At 31.2% G+C, this 24,680-nt stretch overlaps 4 protein-coding genes across 5 annotated transcripts; 1 reads left to right on the forward strand and 3 right to left on the reverse strand.

Moving 5' to 3' along the window:
- Window positions 1-1,066: 1,066 nt before the first annotated feature.
- LOC123915427 (beta-galactosidase 15-like) lies at window positions 1,067-3,682 on the reverse strand. Its single transcript, XM_045966537.1, has 2 exons — window positions 1,477-3,682; window positions 1,067-1,413 (listed from the first exon to the last, which is right to left on the reverse strand). The coding sequence occupies exons 1-2, from the start codon at window positions 3,680-3,682 to the stop codon at window positions 1,067-1,069; spliced, it is 2,553 nt and encodes an 850-aa protein (XP_045822493.1).
- A 310-nt stretch (window positions 3,683-3,992) lies between these two features.
- Window positions 3,993-7,009, reverse strand: LOC123915428 (cellulose synthase-like protein G1). The gene is made up of 6 exons (XM_045966538.1): window positions 6,617-7,009; window positions 6,416-6,517; window positions 6,069-6,281; window positions 5,869-5,971; window positions 4,699-5,228; window positions 3,993-4,580 (listed from the first exon to the last, which is right to left on the reverse strand). Exons 1-6 carry the CDS (start codon window positions 6,923-6,925, stop codon window positions 4,107-4,109), a joined length of 1,731 nt encoding a protein of 576 aa, XP_045822494.1. The 5' UTR covers window positions 6,926-7,009; the 3' UTR covers window positions 3,993-4,106.
- An 8,190-nt stretch (window positions 7,010-15,199) lies between these two features.
- LOC123915928 (agamous-like MADS-box protein AGL11) lies at window positions 15,200-21,306 on the forward strand. Of its 2 annotated transcripts, none has more exons than XM_045967217.1 (9): window positions 15,200-15,374; window positions 16,208-16,389; window positions 19,219-19,300; window positions 19,414-19,475; window positions 19,774-19,873; window positions 19,979-20,020; window positions 20,140-20,181; window positions 20,674-20,828; window positions 20,993-21,306. In XM_045967217.1, exons 2-9 carry the CDS (start codon window positions 16,208-16,210, stop codon window positions 20,994-20,996), a joined length of 669 nt encoding a protein of 222 aa, XP_045823173.1. In that variant the 5' UTR covers window positions 15,200-15,374; the 3' UTR covers window positions 20,997-21,306. The 2 variants fall into 2 exon arrangements, with proteins under 2 accessions (XP_045823173.1, XP_045823172.1); XM_045967216.1 differs by having other exon boundaries at window positions 20,665-20,828; window positions 20,993-21,295.
- Window positions 21,307-23,140: 1,834 nt separating this feature from the next.
- Window positions 23,141-23,894, reverse strand: LOC123918459 (eukaryotic translation initiation factor 1A-like). Its single transcript, XM_045970520.1, has one exon. It carries the CDS (start codon window positions 23,766-23,768, stop codon window positions 23,331-23,333), a length of 438 nt encoding a protein of 145 aa, XP_045826476.1. The 5' UTR covers window positions 23,769-23,894; the 3' UTR covers window positions 23,141-23,330.
- Window positions 23,895-24,680: the final 786 nt, after the last annotated feature.

Genomic DNA, 24,680 nt, shown 5'->3' on the forward strand with positions numbered 1-24,680 from the left:
CGTTTAAAAACAGGGGGGGTAAAATTCCGATTTAATCAAAACAGGGGGGGCAAAACTGCATTTAAGCCTATATAAAAATTGTTTAAACTGTTTACATAAGCTCTTAAAAAAAGTTGGGCCAAACGAAACAAACCCTTAGTAAAGAAACTAAAGCGAGCTATTTTATTAATCTAATCATAACATAAAGATGGAGATTTAATTTTAAGGTACAAATACTTGTTGTAATTAATGAATATATTTTAGTTCACCATGAGCTTAGTTCAATTATTAGTTCAATTCTAAGGACATCGCACTATAAATAGCAGATTTGACTCACTTATAACTTATTTTCCAGGTTTTGTAGATGGAGAAAATATAATTGAAAATAAGACCTCACTAAAAAGTGGTTAGTACAATTTTTTGGTGGAAATTACTCATCACTAAAATTAGTAAATACTCCGATCCTTTTTATAAAAATCAATTTGAAAAAAAAAAAAAACACACACACTAATGAATCTTATCTTTCTTATTAAAAACTCTAAAATTTTACGTTCTATTTCAAAACTAATATTGGTGTATTAATTTACCCTTGTCTATTGTAATATTAGGGAATATGTCATGTCACTCTATCTAGTTAATGCATAACTTTAGAATGAATAAATTTAAATCAATTAAGATTTTTACTTGTTTTTCTTTTTTGACACACAAGGGGTGGAACATAGGATGATAATATATAGAAGTAATGTTTGGCATATTTTGCATATATTGCAGAAGATAAGGTTAGTTGACTCAAATGAGCTATAATTGTAAAAAAAAAAGAAGACGGTAAGGAAGCAAGTAAGATGGGTCATAAATGTATCTCAGTGTCAAAAGTTAGTTTATACAATTTTATCTTCTCTTAATTAATAATAAAATCTTTAAAGATAGTACCTTCAAATTTTAGATCATTGAAGTGAGCAAGAAAATATGAGATAAAGATAAAATAAACAGAAGTTGCACAGAAGAATATAAATTGTATAGCTTTCAACATAATTTTTTGAATGAAGAATTTAAAAAAGATGCAAGAAAATAATACACATGAACACAATCAAAGTTCAGACTCAGGACCAGACTCATTAAGTGAGAGTTTTTCATGATTCTTCACCTTTTGTACACGACCGATTTCAGGATCAGATCCATCACATAAGAGTTGCACAGCTAATTGACCATCATTACCACCTTGGTTGTTTATTTTAAATGTCGAACTCGTCACATTAACTGAACATGATTGTTTTCCAATACATGCATTTTCAATCACCGAAGCACTGTCGCTCGATTCCCATACACCTACTTGGAACGATCCACATTTTCCTTGTGGATTACCATAGCTAGCAAATGCAATTTGCGAAAAAGTTTTTCCATCAGGACATTTTATTTCTAATGTTTTGCCATAACCTACAGTTGCACATATAGAACCAATTGTAATTGTTTTAACACACACATTGATAGGGTTTCCACCCATTTCTTCAAACAAAATCAATGTGTTACTGTTTGTGTTTGTGTCATTATTTAAGAATGATCTTGGCACATGGTAAAATCTCTGAGATGGTTCCCCACAACCACTCAAACATTTGTCAGCTCCATAATTTCCTCTATAATCACATTTGTCACTGCAGCTATTGTTATCAGCCACCATTGTAGGCCAATACCTTCCAATACTTTTACCATTAATCCATGCTTCTCCTTTTGTAAGGCCTATTAAATCCAAGACTACAGGGTCTGTACCTTCAGGAGTCTTGAAACTGGTCTTGTACCAAGTCATTGGTTTTCCTGTACCAACATTATTTACCTGATTCCATTGTACTCCATTACTACTAAATTTAGGATCATAAAACTTTTTAGCCTCACCATTTAACCCAACCTTGTATGACCAACTAGATTTTGATAAATCCAATGTAGTAGTATTGCTTGAAGCAATGAGTTTCACAGGACCGCCCACAATGCCGGTAGTTGCCATATCAAAGAATGCGCCGTAATGTGCATGACCAACTGTACCACTCAATAAACTTATAATATTGGCACCTTGTTTCAAAGAAATGGGCTTTTCATATATAAAAGAAAGTTTATCATGTGTACCCCATTGTGTACCAATATATTGTCCATTAACATAGGCATGAAGAACATGACCTGTTGTGTTCACTTGCAAACTTGAATTCTTCCAAGTCGATGTGTCATTGATGAGAACCGTGGTCATGTACCACAAGTAATCGCTAGCACCAACGGTAACAGCCTTTTGTTCCAAAAGTTCAGATGCATTAAATGTCCCGACGCCTTGTAAGGTGTCTTCCACTGGTTCTGATGTCCATGTCCAGGTGAATGTGTTTCCTAATTCTGTAGCTAGTTTCTTAACATAAACATTTGTTTGCGCCTCAACTTTTGCAGTGTTGAAAACTTCTTTGTTGCAATCTTGGAGGATAGACACTGACCATGCAGGCACATAGTATTTTCCATCCTGTTGTAAATCAACTTGAGCATCCTTAGAATTATGCGCATTGCTCAAAAAGCAGAATTTTTCTCCAGTGGCCTGATTTGCATAAGTTTTCAAATATACAGAATCTCCATATTGCTTCTCAGTAATTGTGGCATTGATGGTGAGAACCTTTTCTCCTAACTTTATGGCAGCATGAAGTTTTTTAAGATGTCCCCATTTTGGTTGGTTCAAGTTACCATATTCATCAAGTGGTGCATCATAGTCATATGCTGTCATGATATATGGACCACCTGCGGTTCGCCCAAAATTTGTTCCTCCATGATACATGTAGTAATTTTGGAGGACACCGCCATTTTGAAAGAAACGTGCAACTGAAAATGCTGAATCTTCAGCAGTTCTGTGTGGCCTCTTCTCACCCCATTTTTGGAACCAACCAATCCAATTTTCTGTAAACATTTTGGGACTTTTAGGGTTGTTTGGCTTGAAATCGTCACAATAATAACCATTACATGTGTTGATAATAGGCGATGGAGCATTACTTTGCTTGCACATGATCCATGGAATACCAACATTTTGAGATACGGCCATCTGGGCACACCAATTAATATATGCATTTCCCGCTTCTCCGTAACTACTTATGACATCTCCATATTCATTCTCAATTTGTGCTAAAATAATCGGTCCTCCTTGTGGCGCAAATAATCCAGCTTCTTTGCACATGGTCACAATCTTTGTTGTGAATATTTTCATTTCTTCCTTAAATACTGCATTGTCTGTCCTTAGCTGAATCCCTGGCAAGTTATGTAACCACATCGGGAAACCTCCGTAGTTCCATTCAGCACAAACATAAGGACCGATTCGGAGCACAGCATAAAGCCCCGCTTCTTGGACATTTTTTAGAAACTTGATGAAGTCTAGATCTTCAGAAAAATCATATTGGCGCCGGACAGGTTCGTGAAGGTCCCAAAATACATATGTTTCAATAGCATCAAGACCACCGTCTTTTGCTTTCTTTAAAAGATCTGGCCACATTTGCGGAGTACTGCGCGGATAGTGAATTGCACCAGACATTATTAGTCGTCGTTCTCCATTGATAATAATGGCATTTGCATCATAATCAACGGTTGTTGCTAATGAGATCGCACACAACAATGTCGAACATGCAATCAGAAAGATCCCATTAATCCTAAGATTAAACATATTGTTTTGTTCTCTAGCTAAAAAGAATATCATTAACTGTGTATCATCTAAGGCCAACAAGTTTTTATAGGCACACTTTCTTGGTTTTCTTAATTTTTATTTTTAGTTTGTTTGTTTGATATGATAATATCCATGCAATCAAATAAGATAAGAATGTGTGTCTCAAATTAATTTCCCACTATACCTTAAAATAGTCTTTTGACTGAAATTTTGTTCCTTATAATTTATGGTTATAAATCGTCATTCGTTTTCTAATGGAATGGTTGATTTTGTAAAAAAAAAAAAAACCAAAAATGATTGGTTAAAAGTTAGAAATATGCATGGACATAGTCATAGACATATATTAGTAAAGAAACTAAAACTAGCTATTTTATTAATCTAAACATAACAATGGAGATTTTTCATTTTAAGGTACAAATACTTGTCCATTTTAGACTCTTGAAACAGTCTAATCACACTACCCACTCTTACTTTTCATAGTTATTATGCCCTCAAAAATGGGATAACTAAGAGCCATTACATAGCTAACTAGGAAAAGTTGACCAAACATATCTTCAAAATCTCTAGTATTGAATAGTCTCCATAAACCACCAAAGAAGCAAACAGTGTTGACTATGAGTAAAACAACCATTGGAGACATGTACAAAGCTGCACCTTGAAAATCAAACCTACCTTGTTCATATTTCTTTATTTTCTCTTGGTCTTTGTCAGCTGCTTTGTTTGATAAGTTGAATTTTTTCTTGTTCAATCCTAACCATTTCTTAACTGCCTCTATCATTGCAAATAAACTTGTTACTGATTTCAGAATCCAAATTCTTTGTTCATCCCACCACATTGAAACTGATCCATCACCAGAAATGACTTCTATTAAATGTTGAATTTGTGTGGCAATATATAAGAATGCAAACACTGCAAACCAAGGGTCTGTCACCTGTAACACCAATAAATTAAACACATGTTCAATTATAAAAGCAGGACAAAAATATTATAGATTTTGAAGTATATAATGTAACGGTCTCGCAACCGTGATTTCAAGAAGCATTAATTACCTTTGGAAAAACAGGTATTCCATTGAAGAAGCATACTTGAGGTACAATGCCATAAAGGATGAAACCAATAGCATAAATGGATGAAATTGACATGAAGCAATAAGTGAAGTTATGAATAGCTGACATTCTTGAAAATCCATAAGTAAAAGGGCTGTATTTAGAGACAGCAAGCAAGCAAAGTTCAGACAACCACTTCACTAATTGAAGCATTCCTTCTTTGATATCAGTTGGGGCACATCCTAAGAAACATGGTGTTTTTGGGTAAAGGTATGCTGATTTCCATCCTCTACAGTGCAATAGATAGCCAGTGATTGTACTCTCTAGTAAGATACCATATGAGAATCCTACCTCAGTGCCCCATTTAGTGTTTGATTCATAGGAAGAAGATGCAACAACTTGAGCTTCACGTAATATTTCTTCTTTTGAAAGAATATTGTTTTTGATAGTTTGTTGTCCACGGATGGCCTTGAGTGATTCTATGTATGAACTTGACTCACCAAAGTAGTTTTGGGCATCAACAAGATAGTCATCTGCAATCATAGATTAAAAAAAAATCAACTTTTGTTGTGGATCAATGCAACTCATGTCATTAAATAGTACCCAAATTTTATGTGTTAATAATAGAGTGCTATTTTTACTTAGATTTCTTAAAAAACACATCTTCTAGATTTGTCAATTTGACGGAGAAAAAAGTAGAAAAAAATATACTATTTTCTCATGAATAAGTAAATCCAAACAAAAAGAACTTTTTTTGTCTGAATAGATAAATTTAGACGAAAGTAATTTTAAAAATTACGTAGTAGATAAAGAATTTTCCTTCATAGCAACGGTGAAACAACTAAAACCAAATTTACAAGACAAAAATGGGTGGATCTATCTATGCATAAAATTAATTTAGGATAGGTGGTGTGTAAGGCTAAAAAGAAGGGTGGCTTAGGTGTTAGAGACGTTAGATTAGTGAATGTGAAGTTTCGTCAAGGATATATAATGTTATGGCATGCAAATGCAACCCTTTGGTGTCTTTGGAAGGCAAGGAATAGTTCTAACTTTAATTGTCCTCTGTTGTAAGGTGTTCTACACCATTTTCTTTTGTTTCTAGCTCCTTAAATACTCCTTGTATCGAAGGAATTAAGAAAAAAAAGTAAAATGATAGTTTGAGGCAATATGTACCTTTTTGATTAGGACTCCCAAATAATAATGCACTTCTATTCAAGTAATTACCAGTGCCAGAAAGACCTGGACCTCTCAATCCATCCATCCCTTGCCACATTGTCTAAAACAAATTGGCAATTTATATGATCAAATCAAACACAACAAAATAAATGAAGGACTAATTAATGAATATATATATATATATTTTGTTGATTTACCTTAAAAGCAGTCCTAGATTGATTATCATAAATGTCTTTTTTGCTAAGGTTGTGAAACATTTGAGGGAATTGAACAAATGCAATATATTTAGAGGTTTCTGGATCAAGAAAGAAACACATTGCTTGTTTGGCTGAAGATGGGTCATTGCAATACATATCACAGTCCACTGCAAGTACATAAGGCCCATTACTGATCAAACCTGAAACTCTTAGCTGCAACCACAATAAAAAAAAATATAAGTAGTGTTAAATTTATTAAGTATATGCCACAGAATAAATTAAAAAAAAAACTATTATTTAATTTTATTATATAGAGAAAAGCATGAATTAAATTCAAAAGTACACACCAATGTATTGAGGGCACCTCCTTTGAACTTGTGAGGAAGTGATGGTCTTCTTTCACGAGACACATAAACAACGCGTGGAATTTCTGGTTCGTCATTTATAATCTAAAATAAACAAATAATAAGTGATATTAGGAAAAAATTCTTCAATTTTAAACAAATAATAAAAGTTTAGTTTGTGCACTTTATCTAATGTTAACAAACAAAAATCTTCAAAAAATGGTGTTTATTTCCAAAAAATATGTCGAGTCCCGGTAACTTGTCATCGACTGGTAATTTCTCGATCATGACCGAACGACTGACCGGGCGCCACCGGTATGCTTGGTTGAAAAACCACATAATTGATAGAATAATTTCAGCTAGTGTCATTAAAATCCATGGATAGGAAATAATGAAATTGTTGATACGATAGTAAAAGAGAAACAAGACACATATGAAGTGGAAAAATATGTGAAGTCTGCTTAGAGGTAACCATGATTGAACTGTTTCTTTGTGAAGTGTGAAGGTTGCCATAACAAATCAATAATAATTTGACTACTACAAAATTTGTATATCTAAAAAAATAATAACATGTGTGGCTAAATAAATAGTGCAAAATGGAATTGGAAATGTACGTAATAGCTAGTATAGTATAGTATAGTAGCTAATTATAATAATTTATTTAAAAGTAGGTCTCGTGGAACTCGCAGCAACGTTATTATTTGTTTATATTAGGAGAAAACAAAAACCACCAGAGCCCTCGTGACTCACGTAGTTTGCTGCGTGGCTATTTTTTTAATTATTATTATTATTATTATTCTAGGTTTTTATTTTTTCATTATGCCATTTCATATATACTAACAAGTTAGTGAAGCATGGGCATCATGTTTGATTTTTTTCTTCTTTAAAGCCTAAAAAGATCGAGGAAGTCTTGAGTTATCACAAAAATATGATCTTCTATTTGGTATACATACATATTTGATAAAATGTAAAAAGATAAAATAAATAATTAAATGGTGTGTATTTCTGAAATAATTAAATGATATATATTTTTATGTGACCATGACCAAGTAAAGTGACGGGAATTTCTTTTCGTGCCTCCTATATTTTCTGTTACACCTTATAAAATTTCTAAATATCTCAATCATTACTTAAGTCGTAAACTCAGTTCACATCTTAACTATCCTAAAAATCTACTCTTAACTGTGACTCTATCACAACCCCTCTTATTTTGAGCTTAGTTATATGTAAGGGTAGACATATATGTGGTCATATTGAGTGGAAAATGTTATTTTCACCTGCCCCATTTAAATTTTGGCCTTAGAATAAAAAATTGAATTACCATAAAATTTGAGTGAATAGTTTTGTTGGTCCTTAAAGTTGTACTAATCAATCATTTTTGTCGTCAAATTGATGAAAATTATCCTATTTCTTTCTTGTTTCTCTTTAGTTTTTCCCTTTCAATTTACTTCTTCCTTGTAAAATGTTTCATATTTTGTTCTTCGTTCTTCACTTCTCTAAGAACCCTAAGTTTCATTCATCATCGTCTTGTAAGTGTGGAATTTTAGGGACTAATTTGCTTATATTGACACTTGTTTGAACCAATGAGGTATGAAATGAGAGGTCCAATAATACATGTTGATGGATTTGTGGTTTCAAACATCCACAAGAGGGTTCACACCAACAAAATTTTCTGCGCAAAAAGAGAAATCTAAAGATAAAGCATCAAAAACTAAATCGCCTTATAACACTCTCATTCCTAAGACTATATGACACAGGATGTGAGTGTAGTGAACTAAAATTCAACATTTCATTTCAACACCAAGGTTTCCACCAAATAAAAATTTACTAGTACTAGTTGCTTTTATTTTTGGATTTGTAAAGACTTAATTGTGACATTTGTTGTCTTTATTCGTAAGGATCTAACTATGACATTTGTTGCCTTTATGACACTTATCATATTTATTTTGAATTTATAATGACTTAATTATTGTAATTAATTAACGCCTATTATATACTCGAATCATTTATTTTTGGAGACTGTTATGTTAAAGAAATAAATATAAAAATTATTTAAATTTTTTACATTATTAAGAATTTCTATAATAGTATATTTTATTATGTGCCTTTATGACACATATTAACATGACATTTATTTTTATGTGTTTGTTTCATTTATTGGTTGTATCATTTACTCTATTAAGATCAATGACCGATCTGAATATGTAAGTTTGATCATAGGAACATATATGTATATTGAATATACGTAAATAAATTAGTTGATTCAGTGGTGATTGACGCTGAACTTTGTAGGGATGATTACGGTTCGATCCCCCACAACTGAATTTTGGAGGGGACTGGAACCACTTGATGTCAGAATTCGCCCCGAACTCTGGACAACTAAAAAAAAAAAAAAAAAAAATTAGGACAACAGAGGATACACGTTAGAAACAAATGACATAATTACAAGATAAGCACTAGATCCCATAGTTATAATCCCCTCAAGAATAGGATAACTTAGAGCCATTATTAATGAGGAAAAGTTGACCAAACATTTCATCAAAATCTTTCACTTTAGTAGTCTCCATAAACCACCAAAGAAGCAAACAATATTTATTATTATGAGTAACAAAACCAATGGTGCCATCAACAATGCTGCACCTTCAAAATTAAACATACCTTATCTTTCTCAATTGCATGCGTTGTTTGATAAAGTCAATTTTGCCTTGTTCAACCCAAGCCATTTGAGATTACCTCAATAAAATGCTGAATTTGAGTGATACATATACAATACTATAAACCAAGGTTCTGTAACATGTAACATAGCTTCTTATATGAAGAATTCTTAGATTTTTTTTCCTCGGATTACTATTATTTCTTAAATCCTGAACAAATGGATCAAAACCTCTAAATTTTTGTTCTTCAAAAGTGTTTACCATGAAAAATTGCAAAAAACTATAGCGTATTTTTTTTTTTTTTCACCTTCTATTGTTATAGAAATGACTAATACATAAATATTTATATCTTGCACTTAATTAAGCTATTTATCCATATTTTTACCTTTGAAAATACAGAAATTCCTTTAATGAAGCAAATTTGAGGGATGATTCCATAGAGGTTGTGCTCAAAAGTGAATGGGCAATCTTAAAAGCCCAAAAGTGAATGGGCTGTATTTAGAGATTCCAAGCATGCATAATTCAGCGCATTTCTTTTCGCGTCCCCATTATTACTTGTGTGTCCCTGCAAATTTTTAAAAATATTATGCTCGCTATTTAACACGTGTACTTAGTTTGTACCTCAACTAAATTTTTTTCATCTCAGCCCAACATTTTCACCAATCACGACTGCAAGAAAATATACTGAAAAAACACAATTCGTTATTTAATAGTTTGCACTTTAACTATTGAACTTTATAGAAATTTAATCATTTTGTTTCCACACCCCTTCCTTCACTCCATAAAAATATTTTAAATAAAATATTTCATGAGTGAGTGATTATAAACAGAGGTTTAAATTTTTAGAATTATAGGGTGTGTGATTTGTCATGGAATATCACAGCCCTCGAAGACCGATCAAAATTGGTCACCATCCAAGACCATATTTTGATTGGCCATTGGAGTGACTGTGACATAGCATCAACCATCACACTCTTCGTAGAATTCTGTAAATTAAAACCTCTTTATTCATTTTACAATCACTCACTCATATAGTTTAACTCACAAAATATTTTTATGGGGGTGATGGAAGGGTGCGGAAAAAAAATTAGATTTTTATAAGGTTTGCTATTTAAAGTGAGAAATGAGTTTCCAATTTAAGTAGAGTGAACTGTGTTTTCCTATATTTTGCATTCTTACACACTCATTACTTACTTAATCTACAAGGGGTAAATTTGAAAAGGCAGGAAGCACATGAGAAATGACAAGGGATGTGTGAGAAAGGTAGACTTGATAGGAGGACAATTGTTCGATCTCCCGCAAGGAAGAAGACTTGAATCACTTAATGTCAGAACTAATCTCCTAACCAAATTAGGCAGTTCAGTGAACCGAATACTGATGGTGAAAAAACAAACCTCACTTGTACATATCAATCAAGTTAATTATGAATATGAAATGTCCAATGTTTTAATTATAAAGAAATGTTTATTTAATAATTACAGAGAATTTTCTCCACCGCTAAATTAAGGACTTATTTTATTGATGGGCATATCAAAGAAATGCAATAAAATGTATTTACATTGGGTTGAAAATGTGAGTAAAATTTGAACATTCACTCACTCATATAAAGAGGTGATCATAAATGGAAATTTTAAAAATTTGGGACATGGTCTACTTATAACACCATTGCTGCAAAGTACAAAGACCTTAGATCTGATTTATGTAAAAAGTAGAGTGGGGGTGTCTTGAATGATGAATTTTTTATTGCTTGCAGTGCCTGACTGAAAATGACATCCAAATGGAATCAGATTGGAAGAATGCTTCGTACCAATTTCCAATTGGCTAGCTGGCTTCCATATAGTCACCATAAACATAGATAGCGATTGCCAACAATTAATCAAACTCATTTTTCTATTATGTGTTGATATGAAGACATAAGAGGGTTTGATTTTGTAATTTTAAAAGTTGGTACTATTTTAATATCTTTTAGAGCGACTACAATATTCAATATGATCATCATTAGTGTGACTTTATAATGTGCATAGAATGGCATATATTGCACTATTAGATGTTGGAATTTACACCTATATAAATATATGAAATGTTGAAGAATAATCTTTTGTGAATTAATAGAAGACAAAACTTAGACAAATGTTATATCAACAAAGGAACATGTAGACTTTGGTCGGTTCATTTGAACAAGAAGAAATATGATTACCCAACAAACAAACGTAACTATCTTTGGTGTGCCCACTAAAGTGGTCCTTAATTATTATATTATATTATATTATTCGTTGATGAGATTGAGACATGAGAGGGTCACATTCATTTTCATTTTGAGGACCACTAACTAAATAGTGACACTCATGCAATGCAACCATTTCCTCGTACCCGCTTTTTCTTTTTCTTTTTCTTTTTCTTTTCTTTTAGTCAGGCACTCTCGTTACGTTCGTGTATACATACATGTAAGTAATTAATCTTCTATTCTATGTAAATAAATCAAATAACAAGCCACATACACTATAGATTGTTGCAGCGACAGACCGAAGCAACAACGTACATATATATGTCTCAGTGGATGATGATGTATTAGGATGTGTTCGAGAAATGAACATAACAAATTTGTAGCGTTAAAGACACCTTGATATATACCAAGGATCACCATACATATATAATCTTATGATGCGGAAGCTTGTAGTTTAAGAGCCGCTCTCATCATGTGACTTACAAGTATATATATATGAGTTTAACTTGAGTGTCAAGTCTCAATGAACTTGATTTTGTAAGAAACTTGTTGACACCATCTACTATAGCAAGCTTTAGTATAAATATTATGATTTTAGAGCTATTTTAAACATGAGTAAGTATATTATAAATCTTTTCTTTGTAAATTACTAAATTTTAAGATAAATTTTATTCATATACAAATAAATAGTGTCGCCCATTTATTTATTAACAAGGGGTCATTGTTATATGCTACTTTTTAAATAATTCATGATTATATGTCATCTTGTATTATGACTGCAGTTATGAATGAAATGATGTTTCTATTCAAAAAACAAATTGTTAAAGATTATTAAAAAAAAATCTATTTAATAAATTTAAAGATTACATTTTACTCCATATTATAAAATATATATTAATTTTAAAAAAACAAATAGAATTTATTTATATTTGTTTATCATAATGAAAATATTTTTTTAAACAAATTCAGGTATATATCAAAAAATGACTTTTCTAAAAAACTACTCAAAATTCCCATTAAAAAAAAAAGAAGAAGAAATTACTCAAAATAGTTTCTCACTTGAAGTAGTTTTTGACTTTTTCCTTTTTTCTTGATGTTTTTTTTAATGCCAAAATATATTATATATAAAATGCAATAAGAACAAGATAAAAGTCAAAATACATAGGGATATCATCAAAAGTATATCCTGCCAACACCAAACAAACTCTAAAACACACACAACTATACAAAAAGACACATCAAAAACTAAACACATATAATCAACTACCGCAAAAAGGTCCGAAAACCCATATGAGGGAGGGTTAATTATCATTTACCAATAAGGCCACATACATGAGGCTTGCCTTCAATCAATCAGACTTCATGAAGACCCGTGTTATTTGTTGATGATTACTTTTCTTTTCTTTTTTATAAAAGATTTACTTTTTCTTCTTCTTAATGTTTTAATTTTATTTCTATATTTTGGCGCAAACATTATGTGGAAAGCACCAAAAATGTAATTCCACAAACATTGTGGTTTTGAGTATTCACCAATTACAAGAGTTGGAATAGCCTTAATTGTATTGCTTAATCCTTTTTTATAGGTTAATTAAGGCTTACTACTAACTTAATACTGCTAGCTTCCATCCAAACTTGAAGTTCCATAGGGCTAGCTAGGCAGCTCCATTATGCCTGAACATTTTTGCACCGGTAACTATTTATAGGAGACTGAAAGTGATAGATTTTGTCCAGGGGTAATTTAGTCATCCAAATTTCAAAATGCGTTAATTTCACGCAAAAGGATAAAGTGGATTGCAGAAAATCATGACCTCAAGCGATATCTTATGACCTAATCCAAGATCTTTGTGTTTTTATCTATAAATAAATATAAAATTCCCTTCTTATTCAATTCAAAATACATTTAGTTGACTAGTAATTCACCCAAATTAAAGATATATTTTAATGATTTAGTTACTTTTAATATAAATGTAAAGTGAAACATTTACGATGAGCTGTGATTGAACTCAGAACCTATAACGTACGTATTATCCAAATCTCTCGTCACTAGACTAAATCTAGTGGTTTAAAGTGAAACATATTTAATTAAGAGTGATATGTGTAATTTAGATGCTATAAATTGAAAATAAAAGTATTGTTGTATTAAAAATTGAAATGGGTAATCATTTTTTAAATATTTTTTTTTTTTGGAAACAATTCAATTATTTTGGGACAAACAGAGAAATAAAAAATGACTAATTATCAAAATCAAATCATTAATAAATTGCAATTAGTTAATTTCAAATTGGTCGTTTTAGTTTAATATTTAGTTAATTTCAATTTTTAATAAATGGATGCAACCATCTTCTTAGTACAAGCCAATTTTGTACAATTTAAGTTACTACGTGAAGAGAATGTAGAAGATGATGTACACACTTTTTTCACCTGCGTTTTTGCTCGATCTAGTTGGCAAACGGATGGACTGTCATCTGTTTTAGGTTTCGCAGCTTATCAACAAGGTAGTGCGACAGGTAGAGTGTTTGTCTTGTGTCAGAATGAGGACTACGCTACTATAGGTAGAGTGGCTACGCTGTTTTGGAGTATATGGCACAACCGAAATGATAAAATTTGGAATGATAATGTAAGAAGTCCAAACCAAGTTGGTCAGGCTGCGTTTGACCATTGAAATGAGTGGTTTGCAGTCCATAAGATGCGAAGTAATGATGATTATGATGTTCCGCTTGTAAGCACAAATCGGTGGGAAAAGCCTCGTATAAGATGGTTAAAGTGCAATGTGGATGCATTATTTTTTGTCGGCGCAGGAAGGACCGCGATGGGTGCTTGTTTTCATAATAATTCTTGTGAGTTTAATGCTGGACTCACATAGTGGCGACAACTGACTTTATCAACAGAGGAGGTCGAAGCATGGGCAAGTCGAAGCATGGGCATTATTGTAAGCCATGAATGAAGCTAAGAGTAGAGGTTTTGAACGCGTCCAATTTGAAAGTGATTCTCAAGTGTTGGTTGATGCTATTCATACCGAGCGGCGAGTTAACTCGGAGTTTCTTTCAATCATTAATGAAATTAAGTTTCTCATGTGTGAACTTTGAAGTTAAGTTTTCAGGAGACAAGTGAATTTGGTTGCTCACATTTTAGTTAGGACGGCCAATTCTTGGACTAGTTTCCATGATGAAAGGTTGAACATACAGGTTGAAAACATTCTAAAAGACTTTGGAGATAAACTTACTGGAAAATGAGATTTTTGTGTGTAAGTACAAAAATAATATTTTGACCATTTTGATTTTAATTTTTTAATTTAAAAAAGCAGCCTTAAGCGGTGGATTTGCATGTTAAGTTACCGTTCGCGTGTTTTTTGCGAAAATACTCTCGCACCATATAGCATAGTTGATTAATAAAATGCATTAAGTTTGTTTGGTTTAAATAAATTACTACACTTCTATTGGTGCACGATTATTAACACATATTATAAGTAAAATATATTTTATATAGGTTTTTTTTTTAATGTATATATAGATACTTATAATAATGTTTCATTGATCTCTTGAGAAATTCAGTATTATTTATTTTCCAACATACAAGAGACAATGTTATTAATATATATACATATGTATCTTTGGTATATATACTTTAGCTGTAAATGGTTTGGTTTGACCATCGTCTAATTTTCCAACATGAAATTATCCAAGAATTAACCAAGCAATATTTTTTTACCACTCAATTAATTAATGGCAGTCATAGTAAAAATTGAAAATGAAATAAGAAAAGAAAAAGTTTCTGTTTATGGTGCAACTTGAGAACTGGAAAAGATACATTGTTTAGCTAAAACATCAACCTCTACTACTCACTTTGAGCAAAAAACCATTTCCCTCCATCAAAGCATCTCTCTCTCTCTCTCTCTCTCTCTCTCTCATGCGTGTTAATTATTGGTGTTGGTTTGAAAGATAGAAAAATAAAATATACAAAGAAAGAAAGGGCTATAAATAGGGAGAGATAGAAGTAGAACAAATTATATAGTGAAATTTCATTTCTTTGGGATTCCAAATTTTTCCAAAACCTGAAATTTGAAACCATCAAGCCACTCAGCCAGGTCTGTATACAATAATTTGTTCTTTTGTTCATCCTATAACAAATTAAAACTACCCCTTCTTATGGAATTGGAACCACCACAAACTACTTATTATTTATCATACCTCCAACTTTCTTTCTCAATTTTCTACTATTGTTTTCTCTTCAAAACTTTTTTAAATATCATTTTTTTTTTAATGTGTGAGCTCATTATTTAATATCTTTGATTCCTTCCCCATAAGATGGTCTTTTTTTTCTTCCATGATGAAAAAATAGAGTTTAATTTAGGTTTGATCACTATTTGTGTATTTTAAATAAAGATTTTTCTTATAATTTTTTTTATGATTTGTGCTTTGATCTAATAAAACTAAAAGTGTCTTTGATCTAATTAATTTCTTTTTAGTTCAACAATAATTGTTTGAGAAGATGAGGGTTTTTTTATTTTATTTTATTATGACAAGGGGTTTTGGTTATAGAATGAAAAAATATATGAATTTTGATTTTAATTTAATTTGTTTCAAAGTAATCACATAAATCATCTCCAAAACATGTTTATATTCTTAGATCTTGCTCTTAATAATTTTGATCTGAATTATTCATCATTCAAAAAAATTGAAGATTATTAGTTTTTTCTCTTACCCTAGGTGGCTATACTTTGTTATTTTTATTTTTAGCAAGAAAAGAGGGATTCTCTATAAATTAGAGTACATGATGTATACATATATATATATATATGGTTGAACACATTAATCTTTCTCTCATATATCTTAGATCTATTATTTATGTAGGAGAAATTAATTTTGATTTTTGTTTTAATAAATAATTAATTTCCATTTCGAGGAGTACTATATATAGATGGGAAGAGGAAAGATAGAGATAAAAAGGATTGAGAATACAACAAATAGGCAAGTGACATTCTGCAAGAGAAGAAATGGTTTGTTGAAGAAAGCTTATGAGTTATCAGTTTTGTGTGATGCTGAAGTTGCTCTAATTGTCTTCTCCAGCCGTGGAAGACTTTATGAATATTCAAACAACAAGTATGTATCTTCATTTTGCATGGCCTATTTCTCTATCAATTTTCTGCTCTACGTGCTTAACTATAGTTAATTATTATTATAATTAAAATTGTTATAGTTAATCATTTCATTAGTACTCATTACATTAATTGTTGGTCATTCTGTGTAGATCTATTCATAATTTCAATTTGGGCCCGTGAACTAGGACAGCACCCTTGATATATATAGGAAAAAAATTAAAACTACAACTTAATTAATGTTATATATTCTTTAATTGGAACTGGAATCAATCGCCACTTTGCAAGACTTTTTACTGCCAAAGGACTTACGGTTAAAAAAACTACTAAGCTTAAGCTAGTCTATTTTTTTCTTTCAATTTTTACTTATTTTTATAAACATTTTCAATTATTTACTTAGAATAAAGTATTAAATAATTTTACATTTATTAAAATATCAAATTTTTATATCTTTTGTTTTATGTTTTTCTCTTAAAAAATTGTTTGTATTATCATTATGCCTTCTTTTAAAAAATATTTTTTGTTGTTGATACAATCTACTTTATTATCTTAACCCTAAAAGCACCATGAGTAAATTTCAAGAGCTTAATCTTACCTAACCTATAGTATAAACCATGTTGCGTATAATGGTGAGAATAATTGTATATGTTTGGTTCTATTTTTGAAGGTGTACTCAATTAACTTTAGGGGTGTAAAATTAATTAATTTTTACATTTTCAGAAGTTTTTAGGTAGAATCCATTTTCCTTCCTCAATTATCCTATAACTTGAAGTTATGGTTTGTAGAGATTTTTCTAAGCATCATAATTATGGGTCTGTTTGGATAAGCTTATTTTTGAACTCATGAAAAATAACTTTAACAAATAAATAAGTTTTTATGTCAATTCATAAGTTCTTGCTAGTAAAAATGTTTAAAAAGAAAGGTAGAATTAAAAAAAATTTAAAAAAAAAAAAAGAGTACTTTTGTGTAGTAATTAATGATATAATGATGAAGTTGACCTGCAAGAATATAATAGCAACAAAAAACGTATCTAGAGATCCTGTGTGTAAGAAGAAGAAGAAGAAGAAGAATGCAGAAGCTAGGATTTGTTTTGTTCACGTACACAGCAGAGCAGAGCACATTGCATTGATACATATCAATCAAAACTTGTCTTTTTGCCATACACTTTCGGCTATTCAATTCTGTTTCATGTTGAAGAGACAGAGTGTGTGTGTGTGATGATTTTATGTTTAACTTATTGTACCATATAGTTTGGGTTATATATGTTACTAACTTTCTCCTTTACAAAGGTCGATTTGCATAAAAAGGGTGAAACATTAGATTTTGTAGGATTTCCATTCACTTTGTTTAAAACTTATAGTACTACACAACACAACACAAGAGTGAACAAAATTCTATGTCTCATCGTATTCATATATATATATGGACTTTTTTTTAACAATATATATGGGCATGTTATGGAGTGAATTTAAAAAATAAATCATAGTACGTACTATAAATTATAGGTTCTATTTGATCTATAAATAAATATATTTTCGTCAAAAAAATAATTATCTTTATGTATTAATTAATATCCCATAAAGCAAAGTGAAACCTGAAAAAAGTAAGTTAAGTGAGAAATGTGTAACTTAACTAACCATTTCAGAACTAACAAATGAAATTTGACCATCAATAATAATAATAATAATGAGTACATTGTTGGGCAGCAACATTATAAGAGACACACACTCAGTTTTGCACTGAAATGGAAGCATGCAGTCTCTGTAATTTTTTTTCCATTTGGGTGATAAGAAATATGAGAATCTGTGCACATATAGAGAGAAAAAGAGAGTGAAGAAAAAAATTACTAAAAGGAAAAGTCTTGGTTATTCAAATTTCTGATCTGAAATGAAATCTGAGTTGCTTGTTGTTGTTGTTGTCTTCTTTAGAGAAAATCTCTTATCTTTTCAAAGTTCATCATTCATTGATCTTCTTCTTGTACTTTCACCACTTTTGACCAGTCTCACCTCAAGTTGTTACTTCCTTATACATTTGTCCTCTGTACAGAACCTTTGTCCTCTATTTGAACTATTTCCTTTTGCAACAATTAACTAACTTCAAAAGAATATATAATTATGGACAATATTGGATGCTTGCACCAATTCAAAGATGTACTATCACAATAATTAATACTTAAAGTCCTGATTTGTAACTTAGGTATAATTAATGATTTTAATGGTATAAAAAATCTACAATATTTTTAAAAAATAAGTTGATTAAATTTTTTAAAATTTCAACTCAATTAAACTCAACCAAACCAACCAATTTTATTTATTTTTTGGTTTTGTTTGATTTTTGTGAAAAAATATGCAGAAAACCGAATCAAACCCCGGTTAACCAAGTCTCTTTTCTTATGGATGATTTTGTATCAAAGGAAATAATTTGTGGTACCTAATTTGTTTTATCTTTGAATGGAATCTATGAATGCATGGGAGAATTCAATATGAAGTTTGAAAAGTGTTGTTGAGAATGGCTAAAAGTTAGACAATGTATAAAGTGATAAAAGTACAAGATATGAACATTGAAAAGATAAGATAAGAGATTTTCTATGAGACAGAAATTAATTTGACCAAGCTAGCAAATTGAATATATATAGCTGATACTTTTTTTCTTCTCTCTTTTTCTCTCTCTCTCTCTCTATATATATATATGCACAGATTCTCACATATCTTATCACCTAAATGGAAAGAAATAGTAGCATGCATGCATAGTTCCTATTGGGTGCAATGTAACTTGTAGTTTGAAGTGATTGTATATATATGATATGATTCCTTGTTGTTTCTCTTTGTTGCAGCATAAGATCAACAATTGATAGGTACAAAAAGGCATGTTCTGATCATTCGAGTACCACCACTACTACTGAGATTAATGCTCAGGTAATTTCAACTAATTACACATTCATCCTTCTTAACTACTACTATATATATAGTTAGTTTTAATTGATTCACTTTTATTTTTAAAACATTCAATGAATTCAATATTGTGGCAGTATTATCAGCAAGAATCTGCAAAGCTGCGACAACAAATACAGATGCTGCAAAACTCTAACAGGTATATAAATTGTTGATGTACTATATATATTATCATCAATTATGTGAAAAAAATTATTGTTTTGGCTTTTAATTAAATTGTGGTCTGCAACCACAATTGCGGCCATAATATAAAGGTTTTAAAAATTTATGCAACGGCGCCGCAATTGCAGCATTTCTTACATATTCCCGCAATATCATAGTTTGTAGCGTAATTGCAACCACAATTTAGAACATGTCGAACTATCTAGCTAGTATCTAGATTTAACTTTGATTAACTATTTAATTTGTTTGTCCATTGTGACTTCTTTGAATTGTAGGCACTTGATGGGTGATGCTTTAAGCACATTGACTGTGAAAGAACTTAAGCAGCTGGAGAACAGACTTGAAAGAGGAATCACTAGAATTAGATCTAAGAAAGTAAGATTAAATACCTTAAGTAATTATAACATGATGATTAAGTCTTTTTGGTCCCTCTAATATTTGCTATGTTTCTTATTATGTTTTCTTTTTCAATACTTTCAGCATGAGATGCTGCTGGCAGAAATTGAATACTTTCAGAAAAGGGTAATTCACCCTTTTTCTTTACTTTTTTCATTCAATTTATTTATGGGTTATCTTTGATCATCTTTCCACTGAAAATCCTTATTACTATCCTTAATTAATCATGTGCATTATTTACTTAGGAAATTGAGCTGGAAAATGAAAATCTTTGTCTTCGGACCAAGGTTAGTATACAAAAATGCATTTTATTCTCTTCCATTACTTAGTTTCAAGTATAATACTAATACTCATCCTAAATGGTAATAATAGGCTAAAAAAAATTCATCTAATTATTGATTATATTTTAAATTGTATTATTTGGAATAATGTTCATTACTTTGGAACCATGGTTTAAAATTGTGGTTGTGTGGTTACACTGCAAAACCTTATATTGCGGCAAAATGTGATCAACACGGTCGAAATTGTGGCTGTAATACCGTTGTAGATACCCTAAAATCCTTTATATTGCAGTTGTTGTTACAGTTGCAGATCGCAATATAAAACCATATTTTGAATAATGCCTTTTGAAATACTATTAAACTCTTGGTTGAACAAAATTTTGGTTTTGTCCTTTACACTATAGTATAAATTAAATGCAGTATTTGGTGTATTAAGTACTAAGTGATGTATAAGTAATTTGGTTTTTTTTCCTTTAAACTATATATAAGCAATTGCAGATAAATGATGTTGAGAGGCTTCCTCAAGTAAACATGGTTTCTGGACAAGAGCTGAATGCAATCCAGGCATTAGCATCTCGTAATTTCTTTGATCCAAACATGATCGAAGCTGAAACTTCCTACCATCAATCAGATAAGAAGATTCTTCATCTTGGGTAAATATTCTTCTTTCATTCTATTTTCACTAGCTAGTAAATTAAGTTCAATTTATTAACCATCCAATTTATTTTCAAGGAGTTGGAGGGGATAGTTGATTGTAGAAATTTTCTTGCATTTTAAATCTCATTTTCTTTCTGATGTGTGGCTTTTGCTAATGCAGGTGATCAATTAATAAGTAATAGCATCCACTATATGACCATCTATCCTATATTAGTTATTGGCTAAACGTATTACTTAATTACTGGTACTATTTTCTATTTATGCTCATCAATTAGCCCAAGTGACTAGTTACGTCCTTAACTTTTCTCAAATTTATATTAAGGATTTTTTCTTTTGCGAGGACATACTATGGATTTTATGTATGTGGTGGTGATTGTGTTTATAATTTATGATAAATAATGTTTTAAACAAAAATTGTTATGGATATGTATGACTATTGATGATGAGCTAATATTATGGTATTGTGGATCTAAATATTCTTATAGTCTCTAAATATACTTGTCAAAAACAAAAAAACAGTCTCTAAATATATTAAAAATTACAATTTAGTATATCTTTTGCTAATAATTTGATGAATCTATAACTGACTAATAGACTTACACATGCAAACACTCATCTATTTCTCAAGTAATAGCATGCAAACACTTTCTTTTTTTTACAATGAGCTGGGGATTGAACCCATGACCTCTAGCATACTACTCAAACCCCTCGTCACTAGACCAAACCTAGGGGCTTAGCATGCAAACACTCTTTGTTAGGAAGTATCTTGTTTTTCTCAAGTAATGATCTTACACAAACAAAGATTTACACATGCAAACACATCTATTTCTGAATCATTTAATTTACCTCTATCTGTCCAATGACTTCTCTATACAAAGAACAAACCACACTGCAACCTTATTCCTCAACAATTTTTTATCTCTTTGTTCCCTTCAATTGTTGCTATTATTCTTTTTAATATTTTTTCTAAATAAACTAGAGCAACACAAACAAAGGAATCATTATAGAACATTGCACAAATATAAGTCTTGCGACACCTGAAGCACACAACATATCAGTCATCATAGGAATAGCACCAGTTTAAAATGACAACAATGCACATACCAGTTATCATGTTTTGACTCTTTTTCCCTTCAATCTCTCGTTCATAATAAACAAAGGAATTATGAGGTTGTGGCTCTACAAAACTCATTCATCATAGTGTGCTCACTTTCCATCTTTGTTGTAGTAGCAGAATCAGGTTCTTGAGCAGGTACAAGAGACATACTTGACCAAGCACAACTAATGTAAGCAATACAAAAAACTGATAACATACAAAAAAAACAGAGGAAAAGCCAATACAAGAGTTCGTCTCGTACCTATTTGGCAAACTATAAACTAATGTGTTTGTTCTCAAGCTAAATAATCACATAAACAAACCCCACATTAAGGGGCTTAGCACAAAACAAACACAATATCATGACTAAAGATTTGGAAATTGTTCAGATATTCTTACAAAACAAATGCTAAAATAAATATAGGCTCAAACAGCACACTCTGCAAAGATAAGATCTGTTTAAGCATCACACACCTGGCAAGATAATGTTTTCTATTCAACAACACTTCCCAGCTCACATTATAACATCTGCATATTGTTTTCAGGCTTTTAACATGTGTATTCAGCTGCAAGTTATCTTATAGATGAAGGTTATATCCTTTGAGTATGTAGTCTGAACAAAAATAACTTTGCAAATTATATATCGTCATTCTCATTACAACCCCTAAAAGCAAAACCACAATCAAGTACATCCATCAAGTTCTAGTCCCCGCTTAATCAATTCTACTCCCCTGAAGCAACCAGCACATCAAAACCCCAGTCCATGTTCACTCATCACCACATCAACGGCAAAAATACAACATAATGAAAACAAACAGAACACCACAGCCAAAAATAATAATAATAACAACATCAAGAAGAGTATCATCCAATAAAATCTAAAGAGACCATCATAAACTAAGATGAAAACAAGCTACTATTATTAAACATTCAAAATTTCCATATCATCAATATTATTATACCCCCACAGTAGAGTACAACATAAGAACCCAAACACACGGTCAACATACAGCTCTAAAGTCTAAAGTCTAAACATTACATATCAAGTTAATTCCATCAAGTTCTACTTCTCCTAAAGCAATCAACTAACCACACAATGAAAACAAACAGAACACCACAACCAAAACAACAACAACAACAACAATAATAATAGTAATAATAACACAATCATCATCGAAACAAACTCTAAACAGAGGATGGAATAAACTAAGATGATAATAAGATATTATTCTTGTGCATTCAAATTATTGAAATGATCATCCATGTGATATCCAACAGTAGAGTACAACATAAAACCCCAAAAATTACATATCATCATCATGATCATAATGATCATCAAAGATATATAATAATGATAATAATAATTAGAATTCATTAAGACTTTAACCAAACAAAAAGAAATTTAAATTTTATCAATATCTTCATCTTCAAAGTCGATGTAATCATTAACATCACCATCCTCTTCATCATCAAGACCACCACCAATAAGTTCATTAAGTTTAGTACCCTCAGGAAGCTCACCATAAGCTTTCAAAAGACGAGCCTCATCAGGCATGAATTTAAGGATAACATCAGCCTTATCATCCTGATAATCACGGAGTCCGACGAGGATTATATCGCCGGCAGCAATCCAAACCTTTTTGTGCATCTTACCACGGATGTGACAGAGACGTTTTGTGCCGTCGATGCACATAGCTTCGCATCGACCGTTACCGAGCATACGGAGAACTTGAGCGTATTCTTGACCATCTTCTTTGAAAACAAGCTCTCGTTTCTCGTCGTCGGCTTCGTTCTTACCTCTCTTTCGATTCTTTCCTCCCTTTCCCTTGTTCTTCGGCATGATTCAGCTCTCTCGATTCGATTTTCGATCTGTGTGTGTGTGGATTGATTTTACCCTAATTTAGCGACTTCGTTTCTGATTCGTCTCTCAGCCGAATCTATTTCTTATTTGTATGAAGCGAGCTTGAGTAACCTTAAAACAACAAAAAATAAATTAAAATAAATTAAATTATCTCAAAAAGAAATTTCAAGTTATAAAAATTTCATTTTAGTGAATAAGGCTATGTTCGCTAAAAACAAGCTCATAGCTAAAAAGCTAGTTTATAGCTGGTAGTTTATAGTTGAAAAGTTAGTAAAATAAAATTAAAATGATTAATAAATTTAGCCGTTGTAAGTTTAAAATGACATAAAAGTACATGGTTAGTGGTAGGTAGGAGACAGTCTTGGTTAGGCACATATCCAACACTTAATATTTGGACGCACCCAACTAAATTTTGACAACACATTACTTTTTTAAAAAATAAAATAATAAGTGTTTTTTCTTCTCTCTCCGCTCTTCCTCTTCTTCCTCCCTAAGGCTATGTTTGGATTGGCGGTAAAGGATGGAATGGAATGAAGTGCTAACTAACTAAGTTCCATCGTTTGGATTTGCAAAAAATGAATGGAGTGGAATGGAACACAATGGAACCCATTTCATCTCATACCATCCAATCTTCTAATTTTCTTTCCCCTCCAAATTGGGGTGTATGCAATGGAATGAATATTTATAAAATATATCCAAACAATGGAATGATATCTTTACTCCATTCCGCTCTGTTCCACTCCATTCCATTATGTTCCATTCCGCTCTATTCCACTCTATTCCATTATGTTCCATTCCGCTCCATTCCATTTTGTACCACCAATCCAAACATAGTCTAATATCTGCAACAAACACAACATTTCCATTTCTTCCAAACTTGGATCTATCGCC

This window comes from Trifolium pratense, linkage group LG3, assembly GCF_020283565.1.
Source record: "Trifolium pratense cultivar HEN17-A07 linkage group LG3, ARS_RC_1.1, whole genome shotgun sequence".
Taxonomy (NCBI): Eukaryota; Viridiplantae; Streptophyta; class Magnoliopsida; order Fabales; family Fabaceae; genus Trifolium; species Trifolium pratense.

Coding starts and splice junctions, on each gene's coding strand:
- LOC123915427 (XM_045966537.1), bottom strand. CDS start 3,682: ATGATATTCTTTTTAGCTAGAGAACAAAACAATATGTTTAATCTTAGG. Junction 1,414..1,476: donor GATTTTGTTTGAAGAAATGG/GTGGAAACCCTA, acceptor GTGCAACTGTAG/GTTATGGCAAAACATTAGAA.
- LOC123915428 (XM_045966538.1), bottom strand. CDS start 6,925: ATGGCAACCTTCACACTTCACAAAGAAACAGTTCAATCATGGTTACCT. Junction 5,229..5,868: donor TGGGAGTCCTAATCAAAAAG/GTACATATTGCC, acceptor CTATGATTGCAG/ATGACTATCTTGTTGATGCC. Junction 4,581..4,698: donor GAATACCTGTTTTTCCAAAG/GTAATTAATGCT, acceptor TTGGTGTTACAG/GTGACAGACCCTTGGTTTGC.
- LOC123915928 (XM_045967216.1), top strand. CDS start 16,208: ATGGGAAGAGGAAAGATAGAGATAAAAAGGATTGAGAATACAACAAAT. Junction 16,390..19,218: donor TATGAATATTCAAACAACAA/GTATGTATCTTC, acceptor TCTTTGTTGCAG/CATAAGATCAACAATTGATA. Junction 19,476..19,773: donor ATGCTGCAAAACTCTAACAG/GTATATAAATTG, acceptor TTTGAATTGTAG/GCACTTGATGGGTGATGCTT.
- LOC123918459 (XM_045970520.1), bottom strand. CDS start 23,768: ATGCCGAAGAACAAGGGAAAGGGAGGAAAGAATCGAAAGAGAGGTAAG.